This window comes from Podarcis raffonei, chromosome 7 (genome assembly GCF_027172205.1).
Source record: "Podarcis raffonei isolate rPodRaf1 chromosome 7, rPodRaf1.pri, whole genome shotgun sequence".
NCBI lineage: Eukaryota > Metazoa > Chordata > Lepidosauria > Squamata > Lacertidae > Podarcis > Podarcis raffonei.
Genome location: NC_070608.1, coordinates 5358657 through 5385117, shown reverse-complemented (window position 1 = coordinate 5385117; position 26461 = coordinate 5358657). Strand labels below are relative to the sequence as shown.

At 46.9% G+C, this 26461-nt stretch overlaps 1 protein-coding gene across 5 annotated transcripts in view; it reads right to left on the bottom strand.

Moving 5' to 3' along the window:
- The window catches only part of TSNARE1 (t-SNARE domain containing 1), a 448733-nt gene that overhangs the window by 118267 nt on the left and 304005 nt on the right, over window positions 1-26461 (bottom strand). For all 5 annotated transcript variants that reach the window (XM_053395183.1, XM_053395184.1, XM_053395181.1 and 2 more), the window contains 2 exons: window positions 20242-20314; window positions 13949-14031 (listed from right to left, as the gene is read on the bottom strand). In XM_053395183.1, coding sequence (XP_053251158.1) covers window positions 13949-14031; window positions 20242-20314 — 156 coding nt within the window. The remainder of the gene's footprint in view (window positions 1-13948; window positions 14032-20241; window positions 20315-26461) is intronic.

Below are 26461 nucleotides of genomic sequence, written 5' to 3'. Positions count from 1 at the left end.
TGCCACTACTGAGAAGGCCCTCTGCCTGGTTCCCTGTAATTTGGCTTCTCGCAGTGAGGGAACTGCCAGAAGGCCCTCGGTGCTGGACCTCAGTGTCCGGGTAGAATGATGGGGGTGGAGACGCTCCTTCAGATATACTGGACCGAGGCCATTTAGGGCTTTAAAGGTCAGCACCAACACTTTGAATTGTGCTCAGAAACATCCTGGGAGCCAATGTAGGTCTTTCAAGACTGGTGTTATGTGGTCTCGGTGGCCACTCCCAGTCACCAGTCTAGCTGCCGCATTCTGGATTAGTTGCAGTTTCCGGGTCACCTTCAAAGGTAGCCCCACGTAGAGCGCATTGCAGTAGTCCAAGCAAGAGATAACCAGAGCATTCACTCTGCTGACACTGTCTGCAAGCAGGTAGGGTCTCAGCCTGCGTACCAGATGAAGCTGGTAAACAGCTGCCCTGGACACAGATTTGACCTGTGCCTCCATGGACAGCTGCGAGTCCAAAATGACTCCCAGGCTGCGCACCTGGTCCTTCAGGGGCACAGTTACGCCATTCAGGACCAGGGAATCCTCCACACCTGCCCACCCCCTGTCCCCCCAAAACAGTACTTCTGTCTTGTCAGGATTCAACCTCATTTTGTTAGCTGCCATCCAACCTCCAACCACCTCCAGGCACTCATACAGGACCTTCTTTTTTTTATATATAAATATATTTTATTAATTTTCCATACATTCGTATCACATTAACAATTTACAATAAATTTCCAATTTTTTGACTTCCTTCAGCTTCTCTGACAATCATTCGAATTCTAATTTTTTGATACACATTTCCAAATTTTGATATTACCTTTATGCTTACCCCCCTCTTATATTTTACTTTTTTGCAATATTTCTTATTCTGTTACAGAGCTCTCATACAGGACCTTCACCGCCTTCACTGGTTCTGATTTGAAAGAGAGGTAGAGCTGGGTATCATCCAGCTTAAGGAGAATCTCAAGGGTTGGACACAGAGAAGCTTGGAGGTTCCTCAATTTTGCTCTAGGCTGATAAAGAAGTTCTTGACAGGCCACCATCTTTATTTGATGAATTTATATACTGTCCTACACTTGGAGGTTTCAGGGCGGTTCACAAAAAAGATTACTATATACATAATCAAAATGAAAACAATAACCCAACCCAATAATACCCCACCCCAAGAGCCACGTTTTAAAAGTGTATAGCGGTTCTCAACCTGTGGGTCCCCAGATGTTGTTGGACTACAACTTCCATCATCACTGAGCTCTGGCCTTGCTAGCTAGGGGTGATGGGAGTTGTAGTTCAACAACATCTGGGGACCCACAGGTTGAGAAAGGCTGGTATAGGATGTTGAGCAGGTCAACCAAAGTCGTGGTTTTTGCCTGGCGCCTAAAGGTGCATAATAAAAGTGCCAGACAAACTTCCCTGGGGAAAGCATTCCACAGATGGGGAGCCACCGCAGAAAAGACCCTGTTCTTGTGCTGCCACCCTCCGGACCTCTTGAGGAGGCGGCACACAAAGAAGGGCCTCAGAAGATGATCTCAGGGTCCGGGTAGGTTCATATGGAAAGAGGCGCTCCTTGAGGTATTGTGATCCTGAGCCATTTAAGGCTTTATAGGTCAAAACCAGCGCTTTGAATTGGGCCCGGAAACTAATTGGCAGCCAGTGCAGTGGGACCAGGATCTGTGTAATAGGCTCAAACCGTCTTGCCAGTCCAGTGAGCAACCTAGCTGCTGAATTCTGCATCAGCTAAAGTTTCTGAACTGTCTTCAAAGGCAGCCCTACGTATAACGCATTGCAGCAATCTAACCTTGAGGTTACCAGAGCATAGATGACATAGACCTGGCTTCCTCAATCACTATTTTGGGTGGCTGCTCAGAGCCATTAAACCAGCAGGCAAGCAATAGGAAGGTCAGAAACCCAGAACGTGGAATCACATTGCAAATGGCCCTTCCTTTTCCTCTCCTACACTCCAGCAGAGATGCTAAAGATTCTCTCTTTTTCTTTTTGGGTTGTTACTTCTTCCCACAGTGCCTCTAAGATATCTATCTCCCTTGTATTTATTCAGTGCAGAACAGATTGATTTAAATCTTTGCCCAGGGTTATTTTTTCTTCTACTTTGCATTTCCCCCTAGTTTGCATTAATTTTAAACACATAATAAGAGGTTATGCGGGGCCAGAATGTCCCATTTTGGAGAAGGAAGGTTTTTTTAAAAAAATAAAATAAAATAAAGAAGATTAGCTTTAGCTAGAGGAAGGTTGGGGGAAAGGGAGAGATATACGAAGGCTGAGAAGCACTTCTGATTTTTAAACATACTAATGCTTTTCCTTTACTGCGTGAGTGTATTGCATTGCTCTCAGCCACTGCAGGGAAATCCAACTTATGTCGGTGGAATGAGAATCTATACAAACCTGATTCACAAAACAACAAACGAAAAAAAGAAACAAAACAAAAATACCACCACCGCTTGCCTGCTAGGGAGTTCTGACTTGTTAAGAGCTTTGCAGACTTTCTAAAGTAATCTGACCATTCAATTGAGAATTAAAAGAATATGCACTTTCTCCTTTTTGGTGATGCCAGCAGTGTCAGTAGTGGTGGCCAAAATTCCATGTGCTAATAATAATAATAATAATAATAATAATAATAATAATAATATTATTTATACCTTGCACATCTGGCTCAGTTTCCCCAGCCACTCTGGCCGGCTCCTAACAGAATATTAAAAACACGATAAAAGATCAAAACTTCCCTAAAAACTTTCCGAAACAGGGCTGCCTTCAGATGTCTTCTAAAAGTCAGATAGTTGTTTTATTTCCTTGACATCTGGTGGGAGAGCGTTCCACAGGGTGGGTGCCACCACTGAGAAGGCCCTCTGCCTGGTTCCCTGTAACCTCATTTCTCACAGTGAGGTAACCGCCAGAAGGCCCTCAGCGCTGGACCTCAGGCTGAACGATGGGGGTGGAGACGCTCCTTCAGGTATACTGGGCTGAAGCTGTTTAGGGCCGAGGCTGTTCAGATGTTGTTTGACGACAATTCCCGTCAGTCCAAGCTTCTGATAACTTAATCTAATGTGCAAGAGAATTGATAGCTGCATTCCAATCAGCATGCAAATCTAAATTAGGGCAGAATGTGGACAGAATGAATGTTTCTTTCATCTCTTGCTAAGATGGAGCAAAGGACAAATTGGGAAGGTCCAAAATGTTTACTCCAGAAGCGTTTATCTGCCCAAAACCATACTGGCTTTTTGGTGTCTGTGCCAGATAAACCCATAGCTTGTAAAACAGCATAATTTTACAGAGACGGGGTGCAATACGCATAGAATTGAGAGGTTTCTAACACACACGATCCTATGGAGGGGTGAAAAGCAGAAAACCCCATCTTTCTCACTGAAGGCTTAGTGCCTCTGCAGAAATGCAGGCAGGAGGATTGCGTAATAAATTATATTTTCCCGAGTCACAATTAAATGCAGCTCTGCTGAAAGGCTGCTGAGTTTTCTCCATATCGACACTGAAGTAGATGTTTTCTGAAATTTGGTTCAAGAGAGGTTAATGCCTGTTGTCAAATGAAACCCCAGAATGAGCCCTCAGCCAAAGCAACTGCAGGATCAGCTCTGACATTATTGAAATAATTTCCCATATATTAAAAGGGAGCAGTGAGATTCCTAAATCTGCAAGAGCCTCTTGCTGACGGAGTGCAGGGCAGAAGGGAGAAAAGAGATTCTGCCCAAAGAATAACAGAATCATAAAACTGTACGGTCGGAAGGCACTCCAAAGGTCATCTAGTCCACACACTCCGCAATGACGGAATCACAGCTAAAGAAAGGACAAAATATCAATGAACTATATGAGGACTGCTCTGCTGCTGGAAGGAAGGAAAAGAGAAATTGTAGATCAACGCAGGATCAATTACCTAAGTCCTATTTAGAGGGTGATTAATACTTGCAAAACATGCTAAATTTCAATTAACCTATTACTGCAGCAATTTAAACATTTATCTCTCTCTCTCTCTCCCTCTCCCTCCCATCCGAAAACCCTCTCTGGCATTAATATTGTTGCTGCTCTTACCATCTAGCAACGAATGTTTTCAAAGCAATGCTGGGATGTATTCAGAACCTTCTTTCTCTTTTTGGAGAGGCAAAATTTGACTGAGAAAAAAAACAGTTCTAGGCTCTCAGATGAAAGAAGAGGAAACATAATGCTGTTGTTTTGATTTGTGCATTACCCCACTCCACTTTTAAGGGCATGTCATAGCATTTGGGGACATAAGAGATCAACTGGAGCCCATCTGCAGTCCTGTGCCCAGTTCTGGGCGTCAGGAGTTCAGCCTACACTCGAGTAGGACCCTGGCAGAGACACATGCCCGACTGGCATGTTCTCTCCCTCCTGGTCGATCATAAGCTTTCTTCAGCCCAAACATCACAGCGACTGATGCCAACCGACACTGACACACTTAGAGATCAGCAGAGTCGTCGCAGCTTGTCATAACAGACCTCGGCAACTCAGCATTTTGGCTAATCTACTTTATTTACATATAAACACACACGGAGCACTGCAACATGGCTCCATCTCTCTCTAGCATCAGACAGCAAAGAGAAAAAGAACAAAGGACAATAGTCCCACTTCATAGAACACAGGAACACAAACACCCTGTTTCCATCACTTCCCACTCTGTGGAGTCAAAATATACACCGTCATGTGATAGACAACAATCCCATGACTGCAATCATGGAGCAGGAATTCTAACACTGGGTGCCACAATTTCAGAAGGATATTGACAAACTGGAATGTATGCCAAGCAGGACAACCAAGATGTTGAAGGGTCTGGAAACCAAGCCTTATAGGGAATGGTTGAAGGAGCTGGGTATGTTTAGTCTGGAAAAGAGGGGACTCGAGGGCTGCCACATGGAGGATGGAACAAGCTTGTTTTCTCCGGCTCTAGAGGCCAGGACCTGAACCAATGGCTTCAAGTTACAAGAAAGGAGATTCCGACTTAACATCAGGAATATTTTTCTAACAGCAAGAGCTGTTTGATACCTTGGAAAGTAGAGGGCTTTTCTTCATTGGGATTTTCTTCTTCCAAAAAATAGCTCCCAAAACTCATTGGGGGAAGCCATGGCTGTTCAATGTGGTATCCTAGTGCTTTTAATATGAGTTGTGGATATGATCTTAGTTGGATAAACACCAAATGTGGGATGAGCTGTTCCCCTTGCTGAAGGTTTCAAAGAAGGAGCTGAACATCTCTTTGATGCAGATATCCAGCACTGAGGTCCCCATCAACTCTTACAGATTGATTTTCAACTAGGCTTGCTTATCTTAGCCACTCATGTTTTATCCATGCCACAAACATCCTGGTGTTAACCCCCACTTATAAGAGGTGGGCAGGGGACAATGTCAGGAGTGTGTGCAGGATCCAGGCCCTGTGACCAGTAGGGCTTCATAGGACTGGGGCCTTCTTAAGTTTGTTCTGGAGAGGTAAGGCACAGGTGAGGCCAATTGGTAACTCACAGCACTGGTGGCAAGAGCCAGGAAAGGATATAAGGTCAGCATTTCTCTTCGGCTCTTTGCCACAGCAACTCATTTCCTGCCTTGGGCTTCTTGCTTCCTAATCTTCGGACCTCGGCTTCTTGACTCCTTGCTTCTCGGCCCTCAGACCCTTGACTTTGTGACTCCTTGCTTCTCGACCCTTGGATCCTTGACTTCGTGCCTCCTTGCTTCTCAACCTTTGGACCCTTGACTTCGTGTCTCCCTGCTTCCTGACCCTTGGACCCCTGGCTTCTGGACTCTGGACTCTCATTCCTGTTCCCACCCTGCCATCTTGCCCCCGGTCCTGTCGTCCTCAGCCGGGACTTCGATTGCTCATAGACCAGACCATGACAGACAAGCCCAAAGCAGATTTACATTGGATTTTAACGATCCAGTGATACTTTCTCAACACAGAGATGTTAAAAAGGCTCCTTACACCTCCCAAGAAGCAGAATTCTCCTGACATGAAGCACTGGGGAACCAATGCTTGATGACTCATGGGCCAGAGGATAATGAATAATTACACACCCCATTTCATTTACAAATTGCCCATCGCCATTCAAACCTGGACTGCTGTCTGGCCACAGAGCATCTCTTGTGTCCATCACAAAGGCAATGACATGGAGACCAGCTGGTTAGGAACAGAGGTGTGCAGGGGAAGAAATGCTGTCACAAAGGCAGCAGTAAAAAAAAAAAGTGATTGTCATTCAACAGCAGTCTAGTGTCCAGATCAAAAGAAATAACAGTATACTCCATTCTGCCTTGGTCACACACACCCTGGACTCCTGAGGATGTTGGCAAGCTGGAACATGTGTAGAGGAAGGTGACCAAGAAGATAAAGGGTCTGTAAACCAAGCATTGCTAGGAATGGTGGAGATAGTTGGGTATTTTTAGCCTGGATAAGAGGAGACTGAAAGGAAATAAAATAGCCATCTTAAAATATCTGAAGGGCTGTCCCATGGAAGATGGAGCAAGCTTGTTTTCTCCTGCTCTGGAGGGTAGGACCTGAACCAATGGATTCAAATCACAAGAAAACAGATTCTGACTTAGGAAGAACTTAGGAAGAGCTGTTCCATAGTGGAACGGTCTACCTGGGAAGATTGTGGACTTTCTCCTTCGTTGGAGGTTTTTAAAGCAGAGGCTGGATGGCCATTTGTCATGGATGCTTTAGCCAAGATTCCTGCATGGCAGGGGGTTGGACTGGATGACCCTCAGGGTCCCTTCAAACTTTACAATTCTATGATGCTCTGATTCAAAGAAGAGAAGGGTAGCAGAAGGGTAGGTTCAACTCCAAGTATCTTCAGTCATAGCAATAAACCTGAGCTCTTGGATTGGTCTTCTGAGTCAAACGTTCTCAAAGGAGGACTTTCAGCCCAGCTTTATTAATTATCCTCACTCTCCTATTGGCCACACTGGAATATCCTTTATTTATGAATTATAGATATGTAGTAATTGCACTTCCTGACAAATAGAAGGGGAAGAAATGGAGGCAGTAAGAGATTTTACTTTCTTGGGCTCCATGATCACTGCAGATGGTGACAGCAGTCACGAAATTAAAAGACGCCTGCTTCTTGGGAGAAAAGCAATGAGAAACCTAGACAGCATCTTAAAAAGCAGAGACATCACCTTGCCGAGAAAGGTCTGTATAGTTAAAGCTATGGTTTTCCCAGTAGGGATGTATGGAAGTGAGAGCTGGACCATAAAGAAGGCTGATCACCGAAGAATGGATGCTTTTGAATTCTGGTGCTGGAGGAGACTCTTGAGAGTCCCATGGACTGCAAGAAGATCAAACCTCTCCATTCTGAAGGAAATCAGCCCAGAGTGCTCACTGGAAGGAGAGATTCTGAAGCTGAGGCTCCGAGACTTTGGCCACCTCATGAGAAAAGAAGAAAAGAAGACTCCCTGGAAAAGACCCTGGTGTTGGGAAAGATTGAGGGGACAAGGATAAGTGGATGAAAGGGCGAGATGGTCGGACAGTGTTCTCGAAGCTACCAACGTGAGTTTGACCAAACTACGGGAGGCAGTGGAAGACAGGAGTGCCTGGCGTGCTCTGATCCATGGGATCATGAAGAGTCGGACACAACTAAATGTCTAAACAACAACAACAATTGGACAGATATTCAAGAAAGCTGGAGCTGTTTCAAATGCTCAGGCTGCAGTCTCGTGCATTTAGGTTAGATATATGCCAAAAACTGAAAGCATTTGGCTTCCCCCAGATAATCTTGGGAAGTGTAGTTTGTTGAAAGTTGAACATTTGGACATTTGCAGGGTATGAGATTACATCGATTTAGTTGATTTAGAAGAGGAAGAAATCTACAAGTCTATATTCCAAACCAGAGGCGGTGCAGGGGGTGGGACACCCCAGTTTGCAAAGCATTTAGTCCCAGAGAGCCCTTGGATTTCCCTGAAGCTGGAGGTCGACTGTGCCCGACGGAGTTTTAGTTGATGTGATCTGACAAGCTGACAGTCCAAAATGGTACTGCCCTGGGCTCCACAGCTGTGACACTCGGTTTTTGGAATCTTTGGGCATTTACTGCCTCCAGGTTATGCAGGCTCCTTTGGTACTGCTCCTCTGATGCTTAGCGAATTTTTACTTGCTTCGACTCTGCAGTCCTTTAAGGAACATGTTGCCCATCTGAGTGCCTCATAGCGTGAGCCCAGAGTCCAATAGAGATCAAGACACAGTCACCAACAAAGGGCTCCGTGACTCCTTTGTGACTCAACCTCCTTTCGCATCGGTGCCAGTAGAAACCAGGTTGAGAATCTAAAAGAAAAAGCTGCGGAACCAGCCTGACTAGTATGTTTGAAAGGTGAATGGCCTTAGCTGGTCATTGAAGTGTTGTCACCAGCATCTCAAAGAATGAACTATGTGACCATAGCAGCAACCATCTGTCATGGATGCTTTAGTTGAGATTTTTGCCCTTGGTGTGCCTTCTAAATCTACAATTCTATGATTCTATGAACAAAGTGATGGTACACTCTAGGAAGGCAGTAGGTATTGCATATAATCATGGACCCTTGATCATCTTGGCTGCCTTCATTCCAGCTTGTCAACATCCTTCTTAAATCGTGGTGCCCAGAATTGGATGCAGTATTCCAAGTGTGTTCTGACCAAGGCAAAATTACTTCCCTTGATCTGGACACTATACCTCTGTTGATGCACCCTAGAACAGTATTCTCTCCCCCCCCCCCCGTTGCATCACACCATTGATTCATGTTAAGCTTGTGGTCCACCAAGACCCCTAAGTCCTTTTCACATGTACTGCTGGTAAGCCAGGTGTCCCCCACTTTATATTTGTGCATCTGGTTCTTCCTGCCTATGTGCAGAACCTGACATTTGTCCCTACTGAAATTCATGTTGTTGGTTTGCACCCGGGTCTCCAATCTGCTAAGGTCATTTTGAATTCTCATTCTGTCTTCTGAGGCATTAACTATTCCCCCCAGTTTGATGTCATCTGCCAATTTGATGAGCATCCCCTCAATTCCTTCATCCAAGTCATTTAGAAAGACGTTGATCAACAATGGGCCTCTCATTGGGCTGGATGCCAAGTCATCCCAGGATGTGGAAACATGGGAGTTGTGTTTATGTGTGAGTTATGACCGATGCTGGAAGCTGGAGACTCATTGTATTGCTCTGGGCTGGACCCAGAAGCTGAGTATGGGGCTTCCCTGGAAACATAACGAGGAAACAGGATCTGTTGGGAGTGTTAATGCTGTGAGTCCCTTCACCCCCCACTCAGGTTGTATAGATGTGTAAACATCCTAAAGATACCACCACTACTATTGACCTTCATTGCAAGGAAACTGAGTCCTGGGTAAGTGCTGGAACCCATCAGTCTCCCTCACTGCTCAGAGGTTGTGGTGCACACAATGGAGTTCTGGCTTCCTTGGTTCATCCAAGTGAGTCAAAAGCCTTTTCAACTAGAAGGTCAACTTAAGACCTCAAGATCCTACTGGATCAGGTCAATGGACCATTGAGTTCAGAATCTTCTTTTCTCAGCGGCTTGTGGGAAACCCACAAGCGTGATCTGAGCACAAGAGAAGCTCTCTCCTCTTGTCATTTCCAGCAACTGGTATTCAGAAGCATTGATGCCTCCATCTGCATAGCTTGTAGCCATTGATAGTCCTCTTCTCCACGAATGTGGCTAATCCTCTTTTAATGTCATCCAGCTTGGTGGACACCACTGTCTCCTGTGTGAATGAGTTCCATAAGGGATCCTTTTTAGGGTGCGTTCACGAAGCACACCTGGTTCGCTCAACGCTTGCTGCCATAATCTGGAAACGATTCAAATTAGAGCTCCAAAGAAACACCTGCGCTTTATCACATCACAGCGGAATACACAGCTGCTCGGATGTCTCTGCCGTGTCCCTTGGAAGATTGCACCTCCAAGCTTAGAAGCATCCCAAAGCCTCGAATGAACCCGGCCCTATAAATGTTTCATTGCAGATGCACTTATTGGCGGGAGGGCGGGGCAGATTTAAAGCAATAAATAAATAAATAAAACGAGGGCTCTGAATGGAAGCACGAAAGGCTCAGACCTAGCAAAAGGTGAAGTTGCCATATCCGTTCACTTCATTTAGCAACTCCCCTTCCCGTTCTGAGGGAAGCAGCTGCTTCGGGGGAGGGAGCAGGGAAAAGCTTGCATTAAGGTAAGCATAAAAACAGCAGGTGCACAAACGCTGCCTTGCAAACGGACAGTACTCTCATACCTGTAATCAGAGGCAAGCTTTCGTATTCAGCCAATGCAGCAGGCCAGGAAGGGGGGGGAAGGGGGGGAGAGACCATTGAAAGTGCAGGTTTTATTAGGGCCACCTGCTCCTATCCGTTCCTAAATGGAAATTAAAACAATACGGCTTAATTGCATCACACGCCGATCGCACAAACAATGTTGCGGTTTGCCTATCCTGTTGTTAACAACGCAAGGGAAGCCCGAAGTGGCTTGTATTTCATTAAAGTGAATTAGAATCTCCACTTCTTCCATAATTAGGGCTGTCCCTGGTTGCCCAGCTAGCCAGGTCTGTGGTGCTCCAAATCATGCCTGGTATTTTCTAGCAACTGGAAATGTTCAAAAACAATCATCATCATCATTTTGGCAGTGGAACAGACTCCTACGAGAGGCGGCAGACTGCCCTTCCTTGGAGGCTTTTAAGCAGAGTTTAGATGGCCGTCTGCTATGGATGCTTTCGCTGAGATTGCTGCATGGCAGGGGGTTGGACTAGATGACCATTGGGGCCCTTCCAAGATTCTATGATTCTGTGACCATAACAATTCTCAATAATATTTATATACTGCTTAACATGCAAAATCCCTAAGCTGTTTACATAAAACAGAATAAGGTACCGTATTTTTCTGTGTATAACACGCCCCCATGTATAAGTCCCTATTTTGGGGGACTCCACATTAAGAAAATGGGGGGAAATGCCCAGAGTTGTTGAAAATTTGCCGAAAATTTCTCACCCACCAGACCTACACTGCCACTTTCATGTATTGCAAACGTCTCCAATCCGCTGTCCCCAATCGCCTGCCCAACTGCCGCAGCAACAGCCAATCAAGCCCAGTCCTTGACGCAGCCACCAATAACACGCCCAATAGCCATGGATGCTTTCTGGCTCCCGGAAGCAACATATAACACGTCCCCCCAATGAACTACCCATGTATAAGATGAGCCCCAAATGTCTAAACATTTTAATTAAAAAAACCCTCTTCTTATACAGGGAAAAATATGACAATTTTATAAAATGTGTTTATACTACATATAAAACCCAAATACGTCAGCAGAAACTGATTCATTGCAATCCTTGCACAACAAAATGATCCTTGCCATGTTTTAGATGGGAGTCTGGACTAGTGAAGAACTGCTAGCATGTCCATGGCATCTAGCAGGATTTCCATTCTGTTTTCCTTGGGACCACCCATATGCATTTGTGTGTATGTGTCCTTTTGGGATTACATTTCCTGCAAGGGAGTTGGCTAAACCCTGAGAGGAAGCAACCGATGCAGCTGAGACACACGAAGATGTGGAGAGGAGGCAAGTGTGAGGGATCCAGTTAGTCAGAAGAAGAAGTCTTGCTTCTCTGAGCATCAATGGGGTGGGAGCATGTTCAGGAATCAGCCCAGGGATAACAATACTCACAGGTCTCAACACACGGAGGAACAAAAGGTGCTCAGTTATAGAGAAGATGCTTTCTAACATGCATTAGCTCTTATGCTGTAATGGAAATGCAAAGACCTTTGTATTTTGAGGAGTTTGTAGTGCAATGGCTCCACTTGTGCCTAGACCAGGGGTCAGCAAACTGTTTCCGCAGGGGGCCAGTCCACTGTCCCTCAGACCTTGTGGGGGGCCGGACTATATTTTGAAGGGAAAAACTCCCCCCGACTCTCCCCACCCTTCTCCACAGGACCGGACAAGCCCCGTTGGCTGTCTACCTGTGCCTTGCGAGTGCCAGGGGCTGGGGGGGGGGGGTGATGAGCAGCGCGAAAGGGCTGGCTCCGGAGATGGGCTGATTAAAATGGCACTCAGCCAACTGTGGTTCAACAAAACCCATCTCCCTTCCTCCTCTAGGCAGGGCGGGGAGAAGCCAGGAGGAGGGAGGGAAGGAGGAGACGCTGACGCCGCGGTGTGTGAGAGGGAGGGGGGAAATGGCACAGCCTGAACGATCAGAATCCCCAGGCCGATCCATGCAATGATTCCTGGACCGTCCACAGGCCGGATCCAGAAGGCAATTGGGCCAGATCTGGCCCCCGGGTCTTAGTTTGCAGACCCATGGCCTAGACCATCTTTAACGGGTCTGGGATCCCTTCATTGGCCAGTCAGATCTCTTGTATTGCATTCAGACATCTGCTGAGAAGGATGGCCAATTTCCTACCTATTGCTTAGTCACGGGCAGCCCTTGGCAAGAAGGCAAGGTCAGCCACCTGTTAAAGGAGCCCTGGTGTCTAGCCATGGAGTCCCAGGGAACGTTTATGTTTGCCAGATATGAAAGCAGCTTGGAAACTCTCCTCTATGGGCCTCAGCACAGTCCGTGGCAGTCGAAGGAGCTGCATGCTAGCTATTTCTAGAGTCCATCTGCTTCTGGTGGGTTTCTGGGGACAAAAGAGGCATCAGGTGTCTTCTGCTTTGCCCTTGGCTCCTTATTTTCTTATCCTACCAGTAAACAAAAGCTGCTTATCAAGGAACAGCCCCAGCCTTTGCTCAGATGGTGAGATGGCAAAGATAGAGAGCATTTTCGCCACAAAAGAGTAACAAGATGGTCATGAGGACCCCATGGCCAAGCCGAACATCTCACCTGTCAGTCTCAGGTGAAACCTGGGATCTCTCACCTGTTCTAGGCCATGGGTAGGCAAATTAAGGCTCATGGGCCGGATCAGGCCCAATTGCCTTCTGGATCTAGCCGGCGGGTGGTCTGGGAATCACTGTGTGGATTGCCAGCTCTTGAGTTCTTTCCCTCTCCCTCCCTCGGCGGCGCGTCCTCCTCCCTCCCTCCCTCCCTCCCTCCCTCCCTCCCTCCCTCCTCCTGGCTTCTCCCTGCCCTGTCTAGAGGAGGAAGGGAGCTGGGCCTTGTTGGTGCCAGCAGCAGCAGCACTGCTCGAGCGGCTGCCATTTTAAGCAGCCCCTCTCTGGAGCCCTTTCGCGCACCGCTCATCGTCCCTCTGCTGCCGCCACCGCCGCCATCCCCTGCTGCTCGCAAGACACAGGTAAGCAGCCACAGGGGCTCGTGGTGCTCTTGCATCATTTCCCCCCCTCCAAAATATACTCCGGCCCCCCACAAGGTCTGAGGGACAGTGGACCGCCCCCCTGCTGAACATGTTTGCTGACCCCTGTTCTAGGCCCTGTTTCGTAGTACGGGTGTATCCACACACATTTTTCCAGAGTCCATCAACAACTCTGCCTATTCTCGAACACGTCTAGCAGTTTGCATGTGCCTATTTCATTCTTGCCACAGTGCAAAAGGACCTTTGGTAGAAGCTTTAAAAGACTGCGGCTTAATCCCATTTCCCCACGGGACCACATCTGCCGGCGACACAATCTTTTCAATCAGCTGTCTAGTTAGGATGCTCCAAGAAGGGAGAAAACAACAGGCGTAAAGGATGCATTTTAACACCATTTTTCAAAGAACAACAGTTGCTAATTGCTTCGTTTTCTGTTGGGAAAAGTCTGCTTAATATGCAGGTCTCAAAATGATGTCTTTAATGCAAGCTGCCAGCAGAGGAAAAAAAGTCATTTAAATCTTGGGAGGGGGAAAAAAGAGAGAGAGGTTAAGCTCTCATTTTAGGAACACTCTCCAAGTCACTTCCAAACACAGTAAGAGATTTACTGGTACAGAGCCAGGTTCAATTTGCCCAAATCATTTTATATAGCACGGATCTAATCAGGATATTTTTCTGTTCCTTAAAACACACACACACACACAAACTTACTTGATGTTGGCTGGCTTTGGCCAACTGCTCATTGGCAGATTGTACATTTGAGGAGGCAGTCTCGATGTTGGCTTCAATGCTATCTGTAAATTAAGATAATAGAAAGTAATTACATGGTATGGAGGAGCGAGCAAATCCCAAAATTTAATTTAATTTATACATAACCCAAGTCACACTCAAAGTGGTTGACAAAATATAGGACCAACAAGCAATTACAGATGCAAATGACAACAAATTAAAGCAAAAGAGAGGCATTACAGGAAAAGAGGAATTCTGCTTTAAAATCCCCCCTTTGCAAAATAAATAAACAATAAACACACAGATTTTTTTTTAAAAAAATGCAGGATACTGTCACCAGCAGCATAAAATGTACCCATCAATCAGGAGGGAAATGACTCTTAAAGCTGCCACAAATTCTTTGGCCCAAGGAGTTAATTACAAATCAAAGCTGGATGCGAAGAGCGTCTCTTGCTCAAAGCAACACCTCCATCTCTCACCTAGGGGCTTTCTTTAAAAACAAAAACAAAAAAATCCTCTGTTTGGCACTAAAAGAACCATCAGATTGGGCCAATTCACCTCTCCTCTGCAGAAGACAAGAGCCCACATCAGCTCAGAAAGAAACAGCTACAGCAGTGGCCCTTGGGGCTGGGTGGGATAATTTAGAATGCTACATTATCAGACAGAAGCCGTTCTGTTTTGCTTGGATATTTTCCAACGGCGACACCACCACCGCCAGTGAGTCAGGAGTGGGACCCCTTTCGCTGCATGGGAAACTCCTCAGAAAATAAATCTCGCCGTAAGGGACACGGTGACAAGGGTCACGGGAAGTAACTGATGCATGCTATCATGTAGCTTGAGGCTTTCACGTCTGATATGTCTCCCGGAGCCCGGCAAAAAACCGAGAAGCTTAATTCTGTGCAAAAAAGGACTGCCAAGGAAGAAGACAGACACACGGGTTGTTGATGTCTCCTTGATCTCTCGCCGCGTCCATCAAGGAGGGCACCCATCAGCTCTGAGCAAGGATGGCGGGCGAGGGCTCCGGGTCTCCCAAAGGGTCTGCGACACAGACAGTATCCATCCAGGAAAATAAACTTCTGGGATTTCTATTCCTGGATGTTGTTCCCAGCTTTGGATATTTCCCCCCCTCTCCACTCCCAAAAGCACGTTCCTTCATGGTCTCCCGAGACAGACAGATGCCAAGCAACCAATTTTGACACTTTCAGCAGCTCACATTATGCATGAAGCATGATTGAGGGCTGAACTGTAGGGAGACAAAAGCATGTGATGCTTTGCCGCGAAATGGCAGCAAATGTCTAGGATTGTCAGAGAATTCTGACAAAAGCAGAAACAGAAGAGGAAATTGAGAGGGTCCACTTACAGAAATCATTCCAACAAGCGCAATTGGTATTTGCTGTTGCTTTCAATCCGTCAATGATATGCAGTTGGTTACGGTCCCCACTCCCTCCTATTTGCATTGCGTAATGAGTAATATAATGATCCTAGGGCTATGTACAGCATTGATTACGTAAATTGCGTAAGTTGCTTACTTCTGCCCCAGTGGACAGCAGGATAAACAATGTGGTTTTTGGCAGAAGACAAGCTGCAGCAGAAAGAAAACAGGGCACCATGACAGGATAGCTCAGTTGGGGAGAGTGCTGATAATGCTAAGGTTGCAGGTTTGATCCCCATAAGAGGCATTTGTATATTCCTGCATTGCAGGGGGCTGGACTAGATGACCCTCAGAGTCCCTTCCAACTCTATAATTCTGCGAGTCTATGTGATGGATGGTGTTAAGATTGCCCTCTTGGTAGTTCTGCCACCCTCAATAGTTCAGGTAGTGGAGCACTGGGAAAGTGCATTCTCTGTGCATCCCCCAAATGAGGGTGTGCCTGGCATCTTTACGCAGAGCTAAGAGAGGAAGTTCCTCCTTCAGCTCGTTGAGGTTTCAAGGTTCAGATTAATTCTGCCAGAACCAACATTTTGCTTTCCCAAGCGATCAGGGTGTGTGTGCACTGCAAGATTGTATATTGTCCTCTGTCCCTCTGTCTCAAAAATCTCAATGTGCTGACAGGGCTAAAAGGGTTAGTGGCCCCTGCACACTCTCCAACATTTCTCTGATGAAAATAGGGATGTCCTATTCCATAGTAATTAAGGGTATATTATTTATACTCTTCCCATCTGACTAGGTTACCCTCAGCCACTCTGGGCAGCTTCCAATATATGTTGTTGCTGTTGTTGTTTAGTCGTTTAGTCGTGTCCGACTCTTTGTGACCCCATGGACCAGAGCACGCCACGCACTCCTGTCTTCCACTGCCTCCTGCAGTTTGGTCAAACACATGCTGGTAGCTTCGAGAACACCGTCCAACCATCTCATCCTGTCGTCCCCTTCTCCTTGTTCCCTCAATCTTTCCCAACATCAGGGTCTTTTCCAGGGAGACTTCTCTTCTCATGAGGTGGCCAAAGTATTGGAGCCTCAGCTTCAAGATCTGTTCTTCCAGTGAGCACTCAGGGCTGATTTCCTTCAGAATGGAGAGATTTGATCTTCTTGCAGTCCATGGGACTCTCAAGAGTCTCCTCCAGCACCAGAATTCAAAAGCATCAATTCTTTGGCGATCAGCCTTCTTTATGGTCCAGCTCTCACTTCCATACATCACTACTGGGAAAACCATAGCTTTAACAATACGGACCTTTGTTGGCAAGGTGATGTCTCTGCTTTTTAAGATGCTGTCTAGGTTTGACATTGCTTTTCTCCCAAGAAGCAGGTGTCTTTTAATTTCGTGGCTGCTGTCACCATCTGCAGTGATCATGGATCCCAAGAAAGTAAAACTCTGTCTCCATTCCCCCCCCCCTTCTATTTGCCAGGAGGTGATGGGACCAGTGGTCATGATCTTAGTTCCAACATATATTAAACCATTATTAAAATATTAAACATTTAAAATGTTTCCTGTACAGGGCTGCCTTCGGATGTCTTCCAAAGCTTGTATAGTTACTTCTCTACTTAGCTTGGGGGTCCCATAACTCCATTCGCTGTCCCTGGAGGAGAGGGACCTTTGCTCTTATCCAGCCTGAATCTCCCTAAGTTCTTATTTCTGCCTTTCTACTCCTGGTACATGCTAGCCTCTCTTAGCTGAGCACCAGGAAACTCCTCTCCACTTGAGTACTTCTGGGGAATCTCTGGCTCCTTCACGCAAAGAACATTTTACATCCTGAAGCACATTTCATTATCTGAAGGCAAATATTTGTCTAAACGCCTCAGTTGGGCTGGCAAGATTTTCTCAGTTAATGCAAAGGCACTCGTTGGTCTGCTTTCCTCTCATGCCTATGGCGGAGATTTGGGGCTTCTTCCTCTTAGCTGACATTTCACATTAGGCTCCCTTTGAATTTGCAAGAGGCTGCACCTCACAACTCGCAGGGAGAAATCCCTGGCAAAGAAGGATGCTGTTGTAAGCCCAGGTCCCTGGAGATTGAAAAGACTTTCCAATTCTTCAAAGAGAATGTGAACCACTGTAGGTGAACAGTAGGGAAAACAAACAGAGCCTATGGGCCACATCAAACCCGTAGATGTGGGGCATCTGTTAGGCTATAGTTCCATTTCACCTTTAGAACAGATGTGTGGATTGTTGTATGTCACATGTCTGTTTACTTCCAGCACAGTCTGCTGGGAACTTCCGTTGTATATTGTTTTTGCCTATATTGCTGTTTGCTTGGACACGAAGGGAAGCAGACATGTTTTTCCTTTGTTCCTGATGCTGAATAAACACCTGTAAATATGCTTACACATGTCTCTGTCCACCACTTTCATTGTGAAAAGTCATTCACTCTGCTGATTAGAGCGTGCCCAGCTTCTGAAGGCTTCTGAGACTTGAGTCGCTGATTGATGCTGTTCTGAGAACCGGAGTTTGCCCAGCTGCCGCCCGGTGGCTGGAGCCAGCTGGGGGCCTGCCAAATGCCCCCATCTCCCCGGACGCATCCCAACAGCATTTGATATATAGAACCACATTCCCTACTTGCAGAGTTCAGCTATATAACTTACTCCCACCAGGTGCAATGATGGCCAGCAACTTGGGATGGCTTTAAAGGGAATCAGATAGATTTGTGGAGAATAAGGCTGTCAAACCCATGCAAGTTGTGAACTAGCATCTCATGTAAGGAAGGACATTCAGACATATGAGTTTCCACCCCAAATATGCAGTCTAGAGATGTATAGTCCAGATGCAGATTGCTTGTGAGAACTTGACCTTTGCAGGTGTAGTGGTTAAGAGCGGTGGACTCATAATCGGGTGAACGGGGTTCGATTCCCTGCTCCTCCACATGCAGCTGCTGGGTGACCTTGGGCTAGTCATGCTTCTCTGAAGTCTTTCAGCCTCACTCACCTCACAGAGTGTTTGTTGTAGGGGAGGAAGGGGAAAGGAGATTGTTAGCCACTTTGAGACTCCTTAAAGGTAAAGGTAAAGGGACCCCTGACCATTAGGTCCAGTCGTGACCGACTCTGGGGTTGCGGCACTCATCTCGCTTTATTGGCTGAGGGAGCCGGTGTACAGCTTCCAGGTCATGTGGCCAGCATGACTAGGCCGCTTCTGGCAAACCAGATCAGCGCACGGAAATGCCGTTTACCTTCCCGCCAGAGCAGTACCTATTTATCTACCTGCACTTTGATGCGCTTTCAAACTGCTAGGTTGGCAGGAGCCGGGACCAAGGAATGGGAGCTCACCCCGTCATGGGGATTCAGACTGCCGACCTTCAGATTGGCAAGCCCTAGGCTCTGTGATTTAACCCACAGCGCCACCTGCGTTCCGCATTTAGGTTAGATATAAGTGGGACAACAAATCCAAACTCTTCTTCTTCTTCTTCCACTGTATCCATGAAACTGAATGGTAGAAGACTGAAGACAGACAGGAGGAAGTGCTTCTTCACTACAGCACACAGTCATGGAGGAGATGACTACCAAGGGCTATTAGGCATAGCCTCCACAGCTTCCCAACATGGGTTGTTGGAAACTGCAGCATAGGAGATTGCTTTTGTGCTTGAATCCTGCTTGTGAGTTTCCCATTTAGGCACTGATTGGCCACGTTGAGAACATGATGCTGGACTACGTGGTCCATTGGCCTGAATGCCAGTTGCTGGGGAATGTGACCTGTTTGTGTGCTCATGATCCATTTTTGGACCCCCCAGAGCCATGTTGGCCACAGTAGGAAACAGGATGATGTGCTGGATGGGCCTTTGGACTGATCCAGCAGCTACTCTTCTTCTGTTCTTAGTAATGGGATACCCTGGATATTAGTATGGGATATCCTGGATTTACAAAGCTGTTGTACTACCAACCTTACTGTATGCTTGTGACACATGGACCACTTATAAACTCCATCTCCATCTCCTCGAAAGATTCCGTCAACGTGTCTCCGAAAAATTCTACACATCACTTGGGAAGACAAGTGAACTAATACCAGTGTACTGGAAGAAGCAAAGATCACCATTGTTGAAGCAATGATTTTTTGACTTCAACTTCGTTGGACTGGTCATGTTGTGAGGATGCCTGATTATCGTCTTCCAAAGCAACTATTCTATTGAGAACTTAAAAATGGAAAGTGTAATGTCAGTGGTCAACAAAAGAGGCTTAAAGACACTCTCAAGGCAAGTCTTAAAAAATGTAGTATAAGCACCAGCAACTGGGAAACACTGGCCTGCGAGTGCTCCAATTGGAGAATAGCCTTTACCAAAGGTGTCATGGGCTTTGAAGACACTTGAACTCAGGACACAAGGGAGAAACGTGCTTAGAGGAAGGCACGTTTGGCAAATCCACACCGTGATCAACTCCCACCCGGAAACCAATGTCCCCACTGTGGAAGGACGTGTGGAAGAGTTTGGAAGAAGAAGAGTTTGGATTTGATATCCCGTCTTTCACTCCCCTTCAGGAGTCTCAAAGCAGCTAACAATCTCCTTTCCCTTCCTCCCCCACAACAAACACTCTGTGAGGTGAGTGGGGCTGAGAGATTTCAAAGAAGTGTGACTGGCCTAAGGTCACCCAGCAGCTGCATGTGGAGGAGCGGAGACACGAACCCGGTTCCCCAGATTACGTGACTACCGCTCTTAACCACTACACCACACTAGCGGAATTGGCCAACCAGAATTGGCCTCCACAGTCACTTAAGGACTCACTGTTAAAACTGTATTTATGGAAGACAATCTTACTCGGTTATGAGTGATCGCCAACGAAGAAGAAGAATAATCCTGGATTTAAGGGACATCACAAAACAAGCAACAAACCAACAGCATTATGCTACAATGATACCTACCTATCGTGTCACCCTGCTCATATACCATAGAGGCCAGGTCCTTGATGATCTGGTTTACATCCAGCATATCACTCTGAAAAGAATAAAGAATATCAACATTTTCTGCAAACTAAGCAACAATACATGAGATTTTTTCCTTGTCTTATCAAAAACAATTTTCATTTAAATATCAAAGAGTTGTTCCACCTGAGTAAGAAGCAGCGTGCTCTAGGCTCTGGAGGACTCATGAGCGGAACATGTTCCTATGTTCTTACATGAGCATTTGGAACGCCACATCTCACTTTGCATGCACTCAAAGTGACGTCCAAGCCATCTTTGGGTCATGGCTTTAAGTGGGATTCACTAGACCACCCTGGTCCCTGATTAACTGGTTTTGCAGACACACAAACATACACACAGATGTGCTCTCTTCCCAGCTCAGTTATCCAATGCTCCCTCGAGAACGGCTCCCTTGAATATTCAATTCCACGGTGCCCAGCTCATTTGCAAGTTCGCTCCTTCTGGGATTAGAACCTGTGGCGTCTGAGTAATCGCAGCCCCACTGCTTGGAACGCTAAGCTGTCTCCCGTGATGAATTCATCAGAGGTGCCAAGTGGATCTATGCTCTTTTGGGGGAGAGAGTTCATTATGTGACTGTGAATACCACAGTACTTAATTATGTAATGCAGTAAGAATCTCATTAATTTGTAATAAAGCCGAAAAGAGTCATTGTGAATTACTGAAGGCACACACACAGAGAGAGAGAGACACACACAGATACGATTGAGCCACTGAACAAATCCAAGAAACAAAAACCAAGAAAAAGAGAAGGGGAAGGGAGAAATAAACAGAACAAAGGCTAGGGATAATGTCTCACAAACATTATCCGTTCTCTTTGTCATTAAACACAATAAACCTTTAATTATTTATGCTAATATTAGTGAGAGCTGGACCATAAAGAAGGCTGATCGCCGAAGAATTGATGCTTTTGTATTATGGTGCTGGAGGAGACTCTTGAGAGTCCCATGGACTGCAAGAAGATCAAACCGATCCATTCTGAAGGAAATCAGCCCTGAGTGCTCCCTGGAAGGACAGATCCTGAAGCTGAGGCTCCAATACTTTGGCCACCTCATGAGAAAAGAAGACTCCCTGGAAAAGACCCTGATGTTGGGAAAGATGGAGGACACAAGGAGAAGGGGACGACAGAAGGACGAGATGGTTGGGACGGTGTTCTCGAAGCTACCAGCATGAGTTTGACCAAACTGTGGGAGGCAGTGGAGACAGGAGTGCCTGGCGTGCTCTGGTCCAGGGGGTCACGAAGAGTCAGACATGACTAAATGACTAAACAACTAAACAACAATATTAACAGTTGCAAAAGGGTCTGCAGAATCCTGGGGGAAGAACGGGGGGTAACTTTTAAATCAGGGGCTGAGAAGCTTTTCTATCTTTTTCCCAACCCAACCCAAGGACCATCCTCTGTTGGCCACGTGCCTGAGGTCTTCGTTGTGAAGGAGGTTTGCTTAGAATCACAGAAACATAGAAGTGAAGGGTTGGAAGGATCCCCAAGGGTAATGTATTCCAACCTCCCTACAGTGCAGTAATCTCAACCAAAGCATCCATGGCAGAGGACTATCCAACCTCTGTTGAAAAACCTCCAATGAAGGAAGTCTACAACCTCCTGAGGAAGTCTGTTCCACTGCCAAGCAGCTCTTACCACCTGGAAGTTCTTCCTAATGTTGAGCTGGAATCTCCTTTCATGTAATTTGAAACCCCTTCCCCAGAGAGCTTAATGTCAACAGCACATCCAAAGCGCACCCATAAAGGTAAAGGTAAAGGTACCCCTGCCCGTACGGGCCAGTCTTGCCAGACTCTAGGGTTGTGTGCTCATCTCACTCTATAGGCTGGGAGCCAGCGCTGTCCGCAGACACTTCCGGGTCACGTGGCCAGTGTGACAAGCTGCATCTGGCGAGCCAGCGCAGCACACGGAACGCTGTTTACCTTCCCGCTGGTAAGCGGTCCCTATTTATCTACTTGCACCTGAAGGTGCTTTCGAACTGCTAGGTTGGCAGGCGCTGGGACCGAGCAACGGGAGCGCACCCCGCCGCAGGGATTCGAACCTCCGACCTTTCGATCAGCAAGTCCTAGGTGCTGAGGCTTTAACCCACAGCGCCACCCGCGTCCCTAAGCGCACCCATACTACTTGGCTATTTGGCTGCAACAGGAACAGACAGATTCAGAGATCCAACACATGCTTCTATCACGACAAAAAGAGCCCAAAAGATTGGTATTGGGTTACAACTGACCTATTTCCACTTTGAGCAATCGCATATCAGAACCGGCCCTCCCATGAGGCAGAATGAAGTAGTGGCCTTGGGTGGCAGAATTCTGTGGGGGCCATGGGCGCCCCACCTCTGCTTGACAGTGGCTTCTGGAGAGATCTCAAGAGATTTCACTGGAAGCTGTCCCAGCTGTATGACCCCAGGAAGCAAAACTTTGATGGCAGGGACATCATTGGCTCCTGGTACGTTTCCGAGCACAATTCAAAGTGTTGGTGCTGATCTTTCAAGCCCTAAACGGCCTCGGCCCAGTAGACCTGAAGGAGTGTCTCCACCCCCATCGTTCAGCCCAGACACTGAGGTCCAGCTTTGAGGAACTTCTGGTGGGTCCCTCACTGTGAGAAGTGAAGCTAAAGGGAACCAGGCAGAGGGCCTTCTTGGTAGTGGTGCCCACCCTGTGGAACGCCCTCCTATCAGATTTCAAGGAAATAAACAGCTATCTGACTTTTAGAAGACATCTGAAGGCAGCCCTGTTTAGGGAAGTTTTAAATGTTTGATGTTTTATCGTGAGTTTAATATTCTAATGTGAGCCGCCCAGAGTGGCTGGGAAAACCCAACCAGAGGGGTGGGGTATAAATGTATTATTATTATTATTATTATTATTATTATTATCATTATCATCATCATCATCATCATCATTAGCAGAGCAGCACCTTTCTGTTTCACCTTAAGAGAGCTGCCCCTGCTACATATTCAACAAAGGAGCACTACATCCCCAGAAATGGATGGTTGTTGTTTTTAATACTCCCTACCTACATGTGAGAGCTGGACCATAAAGAAGGCTGATCGCCGAAGAATTGATGCTTTTGAATTATGGTGCTGGAGGAGACTCTTGAGAGTCCCATGGACTGCAAGAAGATCAAACCTCTCCATTCTGAAGGAAATCAGCCCTGAGTGCTCACTGGAAGGACAGATCCTGAAGCTGAGGCTCCAGTACTTTGGCTACCTCATGAGAAGAGAAGACTCCCTGGAGAAGACCCTGATGTTGGGAAAGATGGAGGGCACAAGGAGAAGGGGGCGACAGAGGACGAGATGGTTGGATAGTGTTTTCGAGGTTACCAGCATGAGTTTGACCAAACTGCGGGAGGCAGTGGAGGACAGAGGTGCCTGGCGTTCTCTGGTCCATGGGGTCACGAAGAGTCGGACACGACTAAACGACTAAACAACAACAACAACAAAACCTACATGTGCCCTGTCTCTACATTAAGCAAACAAAACCTCCTATTTAGAGCTGTAAAAGTCAGTACCAACACTTTGAATTCTGCTCGGAAACATACCAGGAGCCAGTGTAGGTCCTTTAGCACCGGTGTTATATGGTCCTAGCAGCTGCTCCCACTCACCAGTCTGGCGGATGCATTCTGGATTACTTGTAGTTTCTGAATCACCTTCCAAGGTAGCCCCATGTAGAGAATATTGCAGTAGTCCAAGCAGGAGATAACTAGAGCATGCACCACTCTGGCAAGACAGGGAGCAGACAGGGAGTAGGGTTCCAGTCAGGACACCAGATGGAGCTGGTAGACAGCAGCCCTGGACACAGAATTGACCTGCACCTCCATGGACAGCTGTGAGTCCAAAATGACTCCCAGGCTGCGTATCTGGTTCTTCAAAGGCACAATTAGCTCCCTCAGGACCAGGGAATCCTGCCCGCCCCCTGTCCCCTGAAACAGTACTTCTGGCTTGTTAACGAAGGTTAGCAAAGGTCCTAATCCCTGGAATATCGACATTGGACTGGGAATGCCCACACCTTGAATTCCCAGAGTGCTGCCGCCAGTCAGTTTAGAGAACATTGAGGTAGATGGAACAGTGATCTGACCTGATGGTTTGCTACATTCTTGAGAGCATTGAGAAGTATGACCTCACACGACCACCTCATGTCTGACGTGGTGCAGTCCAGAAGCGGTGCAGCCCATAATTTCCCCACTACACGATGCCAAGAGCCTGAATCATTTTTCCACAAGTGTGTGGAGCTGTGGGTTGAATGCTACATTTGATGGTGGTACATAGTCTTCACACACCATCTTCCTCTCCAGCACATAAACAGGCATATTTAAGGAAGGAGAAGATGCCAACAGAATGACTAATAAACTCTAGAAGTGGGAAATGATCTGCGCATAAAGCAAACAGCAGAGGAAGGTGTTTCTCCTGAGAGCAGACAGAAACGTCAGCTTGGCTCTCAAAACCACTTTCCCACTTTCCTTTTGCTGAGCACGGGAGGCTTCCCACTTCATTAGTCCAGATGGCAGAAGCCTCTGGGACTTTGTAATTCATATTTGAAAGCAGGAAACCAAACCAAACAAAAAATAATAATAGTACGCTGTTTCTCACAATAGACGGAGCCTTCTACAGATCACTGTCTCCTACCTGCCTCCCTAGGTAAATTAATTGCCCACCAATATAATGCCATCCTCTGGGTCCACTATCGGCGTTATGAGGGTGAACGGGACACATTGAACTCTGAAGATCACAGAGATTAAAATCTCATCAGGTCGCTGAAACAGGGCAGGCTGGTTCAAATTGCACAGGGTGGACAAACAGTAGCCCCAAAGGCACCTGCAGCGAGTAATGGGTACAGCTAAATATAGCACCTTTCCCCCGCTCCGAAATAGAAAATGAAACACCAATGATGGAAATGTGGACTATAAAGCAGGGGTCAGAAATGTCAGAGCAACACGCATTGCCACAAAAAGAGAACACTCTTGAGTTTTAGTCCTTTTTGTGCTTTTAGCGCACAGAAATTTCACAGGGGGCGTCCAAATGGCGGGTTTGTTATTCTCCCAGTTTAGCCATCTCTTTATGCCACAGTACTAGCGTCGTCGCATCACCCGAGGCTCAAGTCTTGAGATTCAGCAGGTGGGTGCTAATTGCTCAGAGGTGCATGGATGAATCCCTCAATTTAGGCTGCCCTTTGTGTACACTCAGGGATGCAGGTGGCACTGTGGGTTAAACCACAGACCCTAGGACTTGCCGACCAGAAGGTTGGCGGTTCGAATCCCCGTGACGGGGTGAGCTCCCGTTGCTCGGTCCCAGCTCCTGCCCACCTAGCAGTTCAAAAGCACATCAAAGTGCAAGTAGATAAATAGGTACCACTCCGGCGGGAAGGTAAACGGTGTTTCCGTTCGCTGCTCTGGTTTGCCAGAAGTGGCTTAGTCATGCTGGCCACATGACCCGGAAGCTGTACACTGGCTCCCTTGGCCAGTAAAGCGAGATGAGTGCGGCAATCCCAGAGTCGGACACGACTGGACCTAATGGTCAAGGGTTCCTTTACCTTTACCTTGTGTATGCTCAAAGCAGGTACAAAAGTGTTGCATGGTGGTACGCTACTGGAGAAACATTTTGGGGGGATAGCAAGCAAGGGACAGAATATTTACACAAGGGATTAATATTTCAGCTTGCGGGCTGCATTCCCTTTTACGCTTCCTTCTAAGGTCCACACCCCGTCGGTGGTTGGGGTTGGAGGGAAAGGTTGGCAGTGTTGGGATGCGTCCGGGGAGACGGGGGTATTTGGCAGGCCCCCAGCTGGCTCCAGCCACCGGCCAGCAGCAGGGCGAACTCCGGTTCTTGGAACAGCATCTATCAGCGACTCGAGCCTCAGAAGCCTTCAGAGACTGAGCACGCTCTAATCAGCAGAGTAAATAACTTTTCACAATGGAAGTGGCGGACAGAGGCATATGTAAGCATATTTACAGGCGTTTATTCGGCATCAGGAACAAAGGAAAAACATGTCTGCTTCCCTTCGTGTCCTAGCAAACAGCAGCATAGCAAAAGCTATATATAATGGAAGTTCCCAGCAGAATGTGCTGGAAGTAAACAGACATGTGACATACAATCCACACATCTGTTCTAAAGGTGGAATGGACCTCTATCCTAACAGGCAGATCAATGAATGCAAATTTCAACTATGTGTA